The 13380-nt window shown below is 38.0% G+C and overlaps 1 protein-coding gene across 4 annotated transcripts in view; it reads right to left on the reverse strand.

The window, feature by feature from the left end:
- Positions 1-530: 530 nt before the first annotated feature.
- The window catches only part of rad50 (RAD50 homolog, double strand break repair protein), a 38163-nt gene continuing 25313 nt past the window's right edge, over positions 531-13380 (reverse strand). For all 4 annotated transcript variants that reach the window (XM_038708079.1, XM_038708080.1, XM_038708081.1 and 1 more), the window contains 9 exons: positions 12956-13048; positions 12612-12725; positions 11951-12078; positions 11672-11773; positions 11372-11494; positions 3794-3879; positions 3528-3670; positions 3181-3314; positions 531-1398 (listed from right to left, as the gene is read on the reverse strand). In XM_038708079.1, the coding sequence (XP_038564007.1) occupies positions 1212-1398; positions 3181-3314; positions 3528-3670; positions 3794-3879; positions 11372-11494; positions 11672-11773; positions 11951-12078; positions 12612-12725; positions 12956-13048 (1110 nt within the window). In that variant the 3' untranslated portion in view covers positions 531-1211. The remainder of the gene's footprint in view (positions 1399-3180; positions 3315-3527; positions 3671-3793; positions 3880-11371; positions 11495-11671; positions 11774-11950; positions 12079-12611; positions 12726-12955; positions 13049-13380) is intronic.

Consider the following 13380-nt stretch of genomic DNA (forward strand, 5'->3'; position numbering starts at 1 on the left):
TTAAAAAAAACAAGTTAACAAGCAAGAAGACAGTTGTGCATCATGTGAGATCTTACCTCTCTGACAGATTTACTGTAATTTCCAGTCAGGTCAATTATATTGTTAAGGTTAACATCAGGCCTGAGATGAGTAGGACTGGAGATAGCCGGGCTGGCCAGCATCGCCACAGTGGAAATCAGCAGAAGCATCATCATCTTCGTGATACTAGCTCGTTGGATGTCGACCTCTGGAAGACGCTATTTCAAGTGGCCCTTGAATTTATCACTCAATCGTCGTGCTTGCAGCTTGTTCTGAGGTCTTGGCTGAGAACACAAGATTTATACTTGCGTTTCCCACAAAAAAAAATGCAGCAAGTTTGTGTGGGAGATGACATTTGTTTGATTAAACTGTGGTTGATGAGAAATTTTACCAAAACCGTGGTATTTCTTTCTCTGAACTGTATCTATAGGATCGAGAAAACACAAATGAAAAAAAAAAAAGACCTTTCTAACAAGCAATCACGTACTTATTGAAAAGAAATAAACAGCATATGTCCTTCACAAGAAATTTAATGACAGAACATTTTGAGCTCACAAATAGCAAATATGGAAATCCAACTGCAAACTGAAACAGTGCCCTGAATTTTTAAGCAGAACAGATCCTGCTGTTGCCACTGCTGTCCACCACATGGCTACTGGACACTGTGAAAAGACTACAAACACCAGTGCACATCTCAAAATGACAATACAGAAAAGTCTTGATCCGTAACATGGAAGCTGAACATGCTTTATATTAGGCTGAACTTATGTCACTTTTTAAATGTTTTTGATTTGTGAATGTATCCAAACAACCTTTAAAAAAGAGACAGACCACAGGATACGTTAGGGAAATACTGGATTCAGACAGGGACAGAACAGAGCTTGGCCTTTGTGTTCTGGTGATAAATAAAATAAGTGTAATACTGTGTTGCAGATCAAAAATGTTACATATAGCTGCATGGATATTTGACAGTCTTTTTGTTTTGGGTAGTATTAGTATTGTTCACATCAGTTAACCTTTAAACCAGTTAATATAAGGCGTGACTTGAAAGTAGATTTCCATTATGCTACAAAACCCGGAAATATTGTATTACACTTTTTAAACTAACCGATTAGTGACCCTGCCCAACCAAAATTAAAGCATGAAAAACAAGGATTACTGTGGATTTCCAAAAGAGTTTACAGAGTCATTTGTCAGTGGAGATAGGATGAGAGGGAGGTGATGCTGCACTTTGTGATCTCAGAGTTCTGGTCCTGGTTCTTACGGATGCGATAGAAGTGCTCGATGTAGCTGGACCGCCCCAGCAGCTCCACAAAGTCCTCATCGTGGGTGATGATCAGCAGCTGGAAGTTACGCTGGCGAGAGCGACTCTTAATGATTCTGGGGAGAGTGACACAAAGGAGATATAGTACATAAAATGCATATAGTTCTCACTGTAATATGCCAAATGAAACAGTGTTCGCTGAGTAATGCAATTAGTAAAACAGTGTTTGGCATGTCAGGTGACCTACGCTAACCAAGCAGCCTGTAATTAATCTTTGTTATTCTTTGTACTTTTCATTCTTTATTAGTGACCAAGTTCTGACTGACAACAGCACTCAAAAAACACAAGCTATTATTTAAATGAAACAGTGGGGTTTGCTGCAGAAGGCTCTGTCAAAGAATGTGTTTGCAGCTCAACTTTTGATACTGTGCACTGTGTCAGCCAATAGATTATTTTCAGGCATTCACATTGCATGTAGCTTGTAGCAATGTGCTAATGCTACTCAAGCTTTGAGATGGAGGAGCAAATTATTGCTGCTGTGCTCCCAAAGGAGTAAAAACAGTTTGACACTGTCTTGGACTTCCTGGTTTGTATTTCATCTTCTCACACGTATCAAGACATTTTGTCAGTAACGGCCTTAAAGTCAAATCAAGGCTGGAGACGTGTGAAGAAGTTTATGAATTAGAGCCAACATGTGGAGTTTAGAGTTGCACTGTGTGTATTTTTGTACTTCTGTCCTTGTGAGGACGTTACTGAGTTTGAGAAATATTTTCACTACCTTGAAAGTAGTACATCATGATATGAACATGTGCGATGACACATCGCAAAAGACTGCCTGAAATGCGTTGAATAATAAAACGAATGTTATTTAGGGATGGGTACTGAAAACCGGTATCACACACGTGGAAAGTGATATTTTAATCTTAGTCTTTTGCACAAGCACAACGCGCTAGCTCAACAAATAGCAAATTGTTACAAGACTAAAACAAAAGCTGTCTGTTTGTAGTCTAATTGTTGAGCTTAGTTTGACACTAATAAACTCATCTGCAGACTGAGACCAACTCCTCTTCTCTACCAACTTTACCTGCAGGCTGTGAATAATAGCCGCAGCAGGAAGGAGGAGGAGGTCAGGAGGAAGGACTAATACTAACATGAGTTTTTCATTCTTTCTTAAATTACTCAGTACTTTGATGTCTGGAACATGATTTATTTTATTGACATTTTAGAAATGTTATATAGTTACTTTGCTGTTGTTAACTTTAATGTTGCTGCTCTAGAAACAACATTTAGTTTTATTTAAAATACTTAATTCTAATCCTGTTCTGAATTTAAAGACAACCAGGCAGCTAATATGCACACGTTAATATTATTTTATTTATCACAAATATCATTATCGCAATACTCAATGTTTTCGCACATTGCAGATTTTCCTCATAAAGTGCAGGTCTACTTGAGTGTGAGAATATTTAGGTCGATCCTCATGTCTTCAACGGTCTGTTTGAAAATTAAGACTTAGTTTGAAGGCTACGGTTAGTTTTAGGTTTTTCAGGTAAAAAGCTTATGCAGACTTCACGACTTTCAGTGTCGGCCGATGACCGTTCCATTCACACTACACAACTTTCTGTCTTGTGATGGGAGTCTTGAAGTCATTGTGGCGTTCACACTATAGGGGGACTAAACGGGAAATGACGCGAACCTACACACGAAAACAGCTGTTGTTTGTTATTATAAATATACCAATTATAAAGACAAAGAATATGGGTGAAAGAATGGATTAGCACACGCAGGTAGCAGGGATCATCTAAGCTACAGAGGATTTGGTAATGAATAATTTCAATGAGGGACCTTAAAAGTTTAGAGGAAAACCATTGTATTTGTCTGTGTATGTGTGTACTGACTCTACGAGGGCGTGTGCCAATGACTCAATGTTGTCCCGGTCCAGGTTGGTGGTGGGCTCATCCAGGGCCAGGATCCCACAGTTCAGACAGAAGGTCTCTGCCAGAGCTAGACGGATGATCAGGGATGCCAACACCTAGACACACACAGGCACATGTGGTAAACCAAAAACTGGAATGAATTATTCAAACAAAAATCCACCTTAACTCTAGATATCTACCCGCTGTGATGGATTTCTTTTTGTACTCCACTTGTATAGATCATGATTCACTGGAAATTATTGCATTTTTATAAAACACATGCAAGGGTTTTGTGTGATTGTGCCAATACAGAAAGTACTTTCTGGTACCTTCTGACCGGCACTACAGCGTCCTCTCATATCCAAAGCTGTGTCTCCTTTCACCATAACTACTCTGTAGTTGTAAACCCTCCGCCTCACTCCAGCAGACGAGTTTTCGTCCATATCAGACCTGATCTCCACGTACTCAATATCTGTAGAGGGGGCAACAGGGAGTGAAACACAGAGGGAGAAATGAGGGGGGATAATTATGGACATACAAATACTGCATACAAATTATTGTTTTTTTGTTGTTTTTTTTAAATAGCGAGATGTACCTTGACCCCTGTAAGTGCTGCGCCATAGGTCTCTGATAATCTTGTTGATCTCATCCATCTTCATGCTGTGGAATTTCATGATGGTTCTGGGTGGGGGGGGGGACAAACAAAAAGGTACAACCCCAATAGTGACTAGATACTACCTTCCCAAAAGCTAGACATCTCCTAGATATTGATTTTGTTGGATGTCTCACTTTACCAAAGCGTCATTTCTGTTTTGACAGTTAGGTGACAAACTCAAAACAGAAGCAGACTCATCACTCATTCAGTTATGAATATCAAACTGAACAAAACATTTTTAATTGACAGTGGGGCCAAAAATGGCTAGCAATTCCTGTGTCTGTATTTGCTTATGTACAGTGTTCAAAATTCACACCCGCCAAATGCAGTTAAAATTTATGAAAGATTGGGGTCACCAGGCACGTAACCGGTCCATAGTTTGGAATCACCGCACAGAGCCCCTCAGCCTCTAATTCAACACAGGTACCACACAAACTTTTACAAAGGGCTATGAACGTACTTCTAGTCGAAGTGCCAGTGGACCCTCTGTTTCCAGCACAGACACAGAGAGTCTGACAGCAGCAGCTAATGGCTGGTTAGTGCTGACTACCAGCATCCCTGTGGCTGTTCCTTCTAGCGGTGATGACTCTGTCACACTGGTCAGTGTTTCCCTTCCCTACTTACTGGTGCAGTGATCTTAGTGAGCAGGGTTTTGAGAACAGGGGTGGCAAAAACATGTCTGGTGATGATGGAACAGAATGAACTGAAATGCAACAATGCAATTGTTTGATAGTTTTTTTTTATAAAAAAGGTTCAGTATAAAAGTTTTAAATCTGATGTTATCTATTCAAAAATTCTATTTAAGGTGATGCTTAAGATGACTTTGCATACTAAAAAGTATGTATGACGCCGTTTTATGGCCAGTACAAAATATTGTTTCGCTAGTAAATTTTCTCAGTTTACCTGCCATTGGCAGATGAGGCAAAACGTTAATTTTGGACCCTGCTTATGTATAGCTGCCTTTACTTTCCTACAGTTTACAATGAGTACTTCTGCTTCAAAAAAAATGTCACTTGTGTCTTGGTTCAATAGATTGAAACATGTGCAATGAAACAACAGGATATAACTGTGTAATTGTATTTCTGCTTGGTATCCCAGATGAAAAGAGGAGCACAGATGCATGACCTGATGCTGGACCAGGTGTATATTTTTTTTACTGTATATTGTCAGCTACGTAGCAGGAGGGAGTTACAAACTCAATTTTACTTTACAACCTGTTGTAATGTGAGAAATAATTCTACCATGTAATCTCTGGGCTGGTTCAAAATTGCAACCACACCATAGTGTGCATACTAGCATGGATACATAAAGTTGTTTGAACTCAAACTGACACAGATGGATGAAGGTTACACAAGTTTGCTGATGCACACAATGACCTGACTGACTTCCAACAATAAGGCCAATTTTGATGACTTGGTTATAAAATGTTAGCAAGAGCATAAAATAAAATAAAATTTACTAAATCAATTAATTATTTACACAAGACAGAGATACATGTTGATATAAAACATAGGAAGGCAGCCAACTGTGTGTTGCTTTCCGGCATACCAAGAAGCATTTTGTCTATAATCTAGCAAATTGATGAGAAACTTAATGTGGTCTGATAACACCAGAGTGATAACAGTATTATCAGCAGCATTTCTTCTAAAGCCCATATATGGTGGACAAATAGACGAACGATGAAAAAAGAAAGAAACAAAAGACAGAGGGAGTAGAGCTTGATATTCTTTCAACAGTAATGGAAGGTTTTTATGCCCAAATATGAGAAGAAAACAAGTGAAGTGAAGTGACGTTACATACAGTATCAGACATACGTTCAATGAAGTTTACTGAAGAAGAAAAAAACAGATGGCAGTCCAATGTTTTGAAACTGTAACATTAAATAATGCACTGATTGTAATTTTCTTGGATAATTCCAATTTCAGATTTTTTGTTTTAAGTCTGACCTGCCAAATTCTCTTTCTAAGAACTGTACACTGATCAGCCATAACATTATGACCACTGCCAGGTTAAGTGAATAACACTGATTATCTCTATACTATGTGGGATGGGATATGTAAGGCAGAAAGTGAACATTTTGTCCTCAAAGTTGAAATGTTAGAAGCAGGAAAAATGGGCGAGTGCAAGGATTTGAGCGACTTCGACAAGGGTCAAACTGTGATGGCTATCTTTCAGCAGTATAATGTGCTCTGCCACAAAGCAAACATGGTTCAGGAATGATTTGAAAACCACGGCGAGTTCAAGGTGTTGACTTAGCCTCCAAATTCCCAAGATCTCAATCTAATTGAGCATCTATGGGATGTGCTGGGCAAACAAGTCCGACCCACGGAGGCCCCACCTTGCAACTTACTTGGACTTCGAAAGGATCTGCCAACGTCAACAGTGCACCTTCAGAAGTCTACTGGATCATCAATCAATTGACAGGTCAGGGCTGTTTTGGTGGTAAAGGGGATCTACACAATATTTGGCAGGTGGTCATAATGTTGTGGCTGATCTGTATAAATGTGGGCATACAAAAATATTTTCTAACCTTTCTTTAATGAATATTTCTGCTCTCGCAGGACAGCATTTGTGCACATAGAGCAGAAATGATCACACACGAGGATGGTCTTTCACCCGCGGATACCACTCTGTGCACACACCTGTTTTTAAGGGCTGCGGGTTTTGACACTAATTTACCACCACACCCTAGAGCAGCGTTGGGAAGGTTACTTTGGAAATGTAGTAGGTTACCGATTACAAGTTTCTCGATATAAAATATAATAGTAATGTATCTTTTTCAATTACTTTTTAACAGTAATGTTACTTATATTTAATTACTTTTTTATTTTTCTAATGAAAGTTTTCAACTGTTAACCATTTTCAAAAGACAGCTTGAGAAGCAATTTAACTGGCAGACAGTTGGCGCTGCAAATTCAAACATGAGAACCAATCAAAAGCATCAGAATAGCACCAAACCTTACTAAATGGCTGTAGTTGGAAATTACAAAAGCAAGATGTATGCATGAAAAACATGCAAAGCAACAAAATTAATATTTTGCAACACATAGCCTAGCTGTTTACAGAAAATATTCAGATGTAAACATCAAAGTAATCATGAACATTTTCATAAGTAACAGTAATTTAATTACTCACTTACTTCCTAGTAACTAATGGATTACAGTTACATTTATTTGTAATTAAATTACATAACATGAAACAGGTTACTCCCCAACACTGCACCAGAGACAATATTTGGTTCACACACCTACATTGACTGTTCTGTATCCATTACCCAATAACCTGGTAGCTTACTTCAAGATCCTTTCAATTTCCTAAACTTCCTTGAGCGTCAATTTTAACATCAATTCTATTTCAGTATCATGTGGAATACATGAATATCTGTATATTCAAAAGATTTCTCGCTGAAATGAATATGATATTTATTTTCTCAAAGTCATTTTACAACAGTGAAACAGGGATTAGAAGTACTTGACAGTCACAGTCTCCGGAGTCTAATATGCACATACAACAATCTGTTGCAAAGTGACAGAGGAAGTTTCATTTTGCACTACCAAATCAAAGCATCTCACCATAAAACCATTTTCTGTGTATTCAGACTGAAACTGTGACCTGAAATGTATGGTCTGCTGGAAGGCTGCTATGGCCTGCTTTCAATCTTGATAAAAGTGCAGACACTGATGCCTTAACTAACCCACACATTTGAGCAAATGATGCTTCTGCTCTCTTCTCAGATGGTATCTAAGACGGTGAGCTCAGACTTCCTTACAGAGGCTCACTTCTGTCTTTCATTCTTTTTTATGTCTCTGTCATATTTATCCATATATTCAAAACATTGAAAATGTTTTCTCCCCATGTTGATCTTAATTACAGTGGATCTTCTCTATAAGGATTCGATGGAAAGAATAGTCCACTGCAAAAGCATAATGAGCACTGATTCATGACCTTGTGAAAAAGTAACCTATGGTGCTTTATTATTGTCATTGTCTTAGTTTTTATAGCATAAAGCACTTTGTGTTACTTGTTAGAAAAGTGCTATACAAACAAAGATGATTTGCAATAAAATTTTGTTGTGATCGCCTCCTTCGCAGTTCAAAATTTTAAAATGTGCCTGGTTGTGCATTGCTACCCTGCTGATAATTTTCCAAATATTTGCACATTTTTATCACAAAAATCAACCATGTACATGCAAACCTGATGCCACACTGCAATGATGCTGATGCCAATAATGCGGCTGTATTTCTAGGAAACAAACCTGATATTTTGTGGTAAGTTTTGTGCTCGTAAGACTGGCATAGCATTGGGGTGGATTTATATTCTTGAAACATTTCTAAAGGCATATAAAGATGAATGATAATGAATTTTCACACTTAATAATTGGGTATCAGTTGTATTCCATAGATTATTTGCTGAATCCTTTGGAAAAACACTTATGTATAACCAATGTGAATGTTGAAAATATGAAGTGATCAAAGAATAATAATAAAGTATCTTAATCTAACTGAATTAGGGCTGCAACTAAACATTTTCTGTATCGATTAATATGCTGATATTTTCTCAGTGAAAACAATTCATTAACGACAAATAGCAGAGGTGGGGGAAAAAACTGATGTAGCATAGCATCGTGATATTTTCCATGGCAATACAAGTATCGATCTTTTATTATATAAATTGTACATGCGAATTTTACTTTTTGATACTATAATAATAAAATCAGTTGCTTTTTCAGTCCAATAGAAAAACAGTTTTCCTTTAGGGACACAATTTGAAGTTGGAAAAAAGGTAATAATTCGCAATATATCGCAATATTTTAGGGCTGAAACGATTCATTGATTAAATCGATAAAATCGATTAATAAAATGCATGGACACAAATTCTTTGCGTTTCGTTTAATCCATGTAACGATACAGCACAGTGTTTCACAGGGACAATGACTACTGTCGCACATCGCGCTTACGCTGTAGAGAGAGAGAAAATAGCGAGGGACAAAAGAAAGTGTCTAAAATATGGGATTATTTCAAGCTAAAGAAAACAACAACTCTGTAATGTCACCGGCCGTCCACCGTAAAACGAAACTTATGTCGCCTCGGCAACAGCACGGCGGCACCTGAACAAAAAGCAGCCGGTGTGCTGCCACAGACAAGCAGTTAACTGAAATCATGATTGATTGCTGAGTTGAAGGCTAGCCAAAGTAAGCTGCAGCCCTCAGCTGTAAATGAACACATGTGCGTTTGTTGTTCTTTTTGGGCCGTGAGGTGTAACCTCACAGTCATTCGTTAACTGGGTGTTGGGGAGCTGCACCTTTTAACTCCCCTCCAGCTCTCTCTGTAGCTCAGATAATCCCTGCTATCTGCGTGTGCTAATCCATCATTCATATAAAATGCATTCAAATGTAGACTGGAGAAGCACTACGCTCCATCTACACACTTTGCATGGTCATCATATATCTGCACTTTCTAGAGCATGATGATGAGAAAAAAATAGAAAGTTCAAACTTATGACTGCTGACGTGTCTTACTGCATAGACTTATCCACCTACACAAAGGAAATTCAACTGATGCAGAAACATGTAATTCCCTCGCCACAAATGTCGTCAGTGTTTTGCTTTGATGTTGCAAAAGATATGTGTACAACAAATAATGCTCATAGGTATTTGGTTTTATTTCACACTTTTGAATCCGATATTAACTTACCTAATGCTATTCCTTTTCTGTTCTCATATGTTTTTATTTCGCTGTACTTACATGTGGACCAAAATAAATTCCTTGTCCACATGTACTTGGTGAGTCTGATTTTGTTCCAGAGGAGCACTTGATCAAAAGAAGGTAATCAAACTTTGTAGGCTGCTCCGAGTTGTCGTGAAATTTAGCAGGTCTGAATGATTTGAGGGAAATATCCAATTTCAATTACAATCATTTTCCCAATCCATGTAGGACATTGAGATTATTTTCAAGCTACAGGCCTGTGTGTTATTTCTAACTGATGATATCTAATTGAGATAAGTTAGCAAGTTAACACTGCTGTTGACAGGTCTGCACTGCAGTTGCTTGAAGCAACATTAACTTCACACACTAAAAAAGTGGCTTAAATCTAGAACCTTGCTGTGAGGTGAAAGTGTTAACCACTGCACCACTGTGACTTTGCTTAACTGTGGAACTTTCAGCAGATATATTTCTGAAGCCCTCAATGCTACTGCCTGGAGGATTTACATGATAATTAAGATCACTCTTCAAACTCAGTTTTCCCACTATGATGCAGCTAACTGTCAGCTAACAACCTAAAAACTCTCTGGTGGAATCGATGACCCGACTTGATGAACTTCAAAGGGCCTGATAAGGAAGACGACAGACGGAAGTCTCTTTAATGGGTTACAAATGATGCACTAATGTTGAAACTAAATCTTACCAACACTACTATCTACAGTACATAAACACTAAGGGCCTTTCATAAAAAATAAATGAATGCACTGTAGATGTTATTGTAGTATTTTCTTTTCAATTTATTTGTTCAATTAATATTTGTTACTTTTTTCTTCCCAGCATTGTTCTTGGCTCTTCTACACATTCCCACCATGGTGGAGGCAATGTATTTGTGGATTTATGGTATTGTACTATTGTAGTAACTCCACCAGTGTGCATTTAGAAGATTAAGAAAGTGAAAAGAAAAATAAATAATGTAATGTAGGTAAATACTAGTTAGCTATCGATTGTACAAAGGCTTTAGGGGACCCTCTAAAACCTACTGTAAGATGTGAAAAGGTTTTAAGTATGTTTTAAGACAAATTAACTACTCTAATACAAAAAAAACATACAGTATTGTCTGCAGTTGTTTAATGTAATGGTTTCTATTTCCTGTGCGTATAAGATATTGCTCATATTGTAACAGATATCATTCATATAGAACGGTTTCAGTTTGTGTCACTGTATACGTACATACATCCTGTTCCAGGCAGAGAAAAGGTCTCTGACATTTGCTTCTACCAGTACCCATCCACTGATATTTGTAGGACTAAATATCATAATGACCAGAAGATATTATTTTTGATGTTAATATAAAAGGTACTGGTCATTTCCAGTTGGCATATCACAATTCTGGGTGTCTTCATTAAATGATTAATCAAATTAATGTTTTTGGTTGGTTAATAAAGAAATATGCAATTTTGCATCATTTTGCACAATTATTATTACCACATCTGTGAATAATAAGTTGGAAAACCTAGAGCAGATATTGAATAAACTACACCCCAAAAGCTAAACTTGCAAAAGAAGTATACTGAGTAGGAACTATAACCATTAGATGTGGGAAACGTCATCTTGTTAGTTTTGATGCTCTCCTCAACGAGTTTACACTCATGGCACAACATGCAAGCTGTTTTAAGCCTCACCACCTAAACCTTATAATGGCAGGGGAACTCCTGTTAATATGACCTCAGAATCATTAAAGATACAATTGTTCATGTTTGCCTTTTGTGTAAAAACCATGTAAGTTTTTGTGTGTACATGTTAGGACAACACTTACTGATCAAGGGCCTTGTAGTAAAGATCCAGGTCTTTAATGACCAGCTCGGTGGTCCTCATTGTGATCATCTTGTTTTTGTAGAGCTCATCAGCTTTGTCATACTGATCTTCTCGCAGCTCTTTTCTGCAAACGGTTAATTCAAAGAACAAGTTCATACAATAAAACATGGCATAAAAGCAGGATTCATTAATAGTGACACTGGTCAGCCTTAGAAACTAAATTGGAGTAATAATAAACATCTCAGCTGAATTAATTTAGGCTCTCTGTTCTGCATAAAGCCAGTTGATCTGCATGTCTCACCTGTAATGCAGTATCTCCTCCTCAAAGCCTTTCTTACGACCCAGTGCAATACTGCGGTTCTTCTTTAAGTCTTCGAACTTGCATTCCGCATCACGCCGTTCTCTGGACAAACACAGAAAGCGGTGAGGAGAAAACACAGTGGCTAACTTCTAGTAATTTTACCAGCCTGATCATGAGTAACCTTCACACACCGCAAGCTTCTGTGCAGCTTGGTTCTCTTTTATAACTTCATCAATCTACGGGACTTACGAACGATTTATAACTGTGTAGTGTTCTTACTGGCGTAGCTCCAAAACTTGCATGTTGCCCATGTCTTTCAAAAGAGCCTCGCGTTTTGCCACAACCTCCTTCAACTCCTTAACACGCTTCCTCAAGGTGAGGTTGTCCTGCAACCAGCGCTCCCGGACCTAAAAAATATAAACAAGTTAAAAACATATTAACTACTAACCAAAGTGTTGTGCAACTAGAGTGCCATGTCCTTACAGGTTCCCCTCAGTGCACGACTGACTTGTATACTGTGATGTGACTAAATGGCTAAGGACAAAGTGGTTTGCACAGTAATCAGAGTGGACGAGCAGGGTAGGTGTTCATGGTCAACACTGATAAAGGCCACAAGCCAAACGGCTGGCCGTCAATAAAGTTCTTTTTAATGTTTAAAGCATGAAGTTTTTACCCCGTCAGACTTCTTCCCTTCTCCATGCAACTTGTAAGTAGGTGAAGTTGTGCCAGATACCCAGACTCATCTGGGTGTTTTACAGCACATTGTTTCCTGCTGGATTACTTAATAGATTCAAAACTGGATGCAACACTGACTGTTAAAATTAATAACTAAGGGTTTATTGGCCCCAACCAGCAGAATGGTGGCATGAACTTACAACTTTATTTAAAAACCAGAAGAAAAGAGGCAGAAACATGAAGACAATGACCCAGCTGGCTGTACCTTTTGAGTGTCTATGTCCTGGCGGATGTTTCCCATCTCTTTGTTGATCTTCTCTTTAGACTTCTCAGCCTCATGGAGCTGAGTGTTGGTTTCCTGAAGCTCAGACTCTTTTTGCTGCAACAACAGACAAGTTGTTCAATACTTTCAAAAATAAATAACCCAACACAATTACAGCCAAGATTCTACATCTGATACCAAAGAAAACAATGACAAAATGATCAAAGCTGTGTTTTCAGCGTGTGAATGAAGACAACACACATTTACCTTTCACGATAACCATATATATGTACTGTCCGTCACAAAATGACCCACGGAGGATGGTATGATAATGGAAAACATGTTACCTCTTTGTATTCGTCTTTGCTGTCATCAACGTATTTGGTAATGTCTCTTTCCAAGGTGGTGATCACCTTCACTCTCTCGTTAATGGCATTGATCTGTCAGTGACAAAGTGTGATTAGATTAGGATTATAGCAGACAAAGTTTAAAAATGCTTTTAGTCCATCATTAGCCTTTTTTCTGTTGCCTAATTTGTTGTACACTCATAATCTTACTTCTGTCATTCTCAGGAAATGTGACTTGGCTGATATCATGTTAGTAGTTAAGTTTATTAACTATAAAGCCAAAACAGTAGGTATTTTTTATAACTGTCCAGTCTTTTTAATATAATGCTGACTCACTGTTGAATATTATTGTTTCACTATTAAAATATATCCTGTGGTAAAATGTAGGGGAAAAGAAACTCCTGCTCTTGTTCACCAAAAGAGGA

The sequence above is a fragment of the Micropterus salmoides genome, unplaced genomic scaffold (assembly GCF_014851395.1).
Source record: "Micropterus salmoides isolate LMB-PRFRI ecotype aquatic unplaced genomic scaffold, ASM1485139v1 Ms_hic_scaffold_9, whole genome shotgun sequence".
In the NCBI taxonomy this organism is placed as follows: Eukaryota; Metazoa; Chordata; class Actinopteri; order Centrarchiformes; family Centrarchidae; genus Micropterus; species Micropterus salmoides.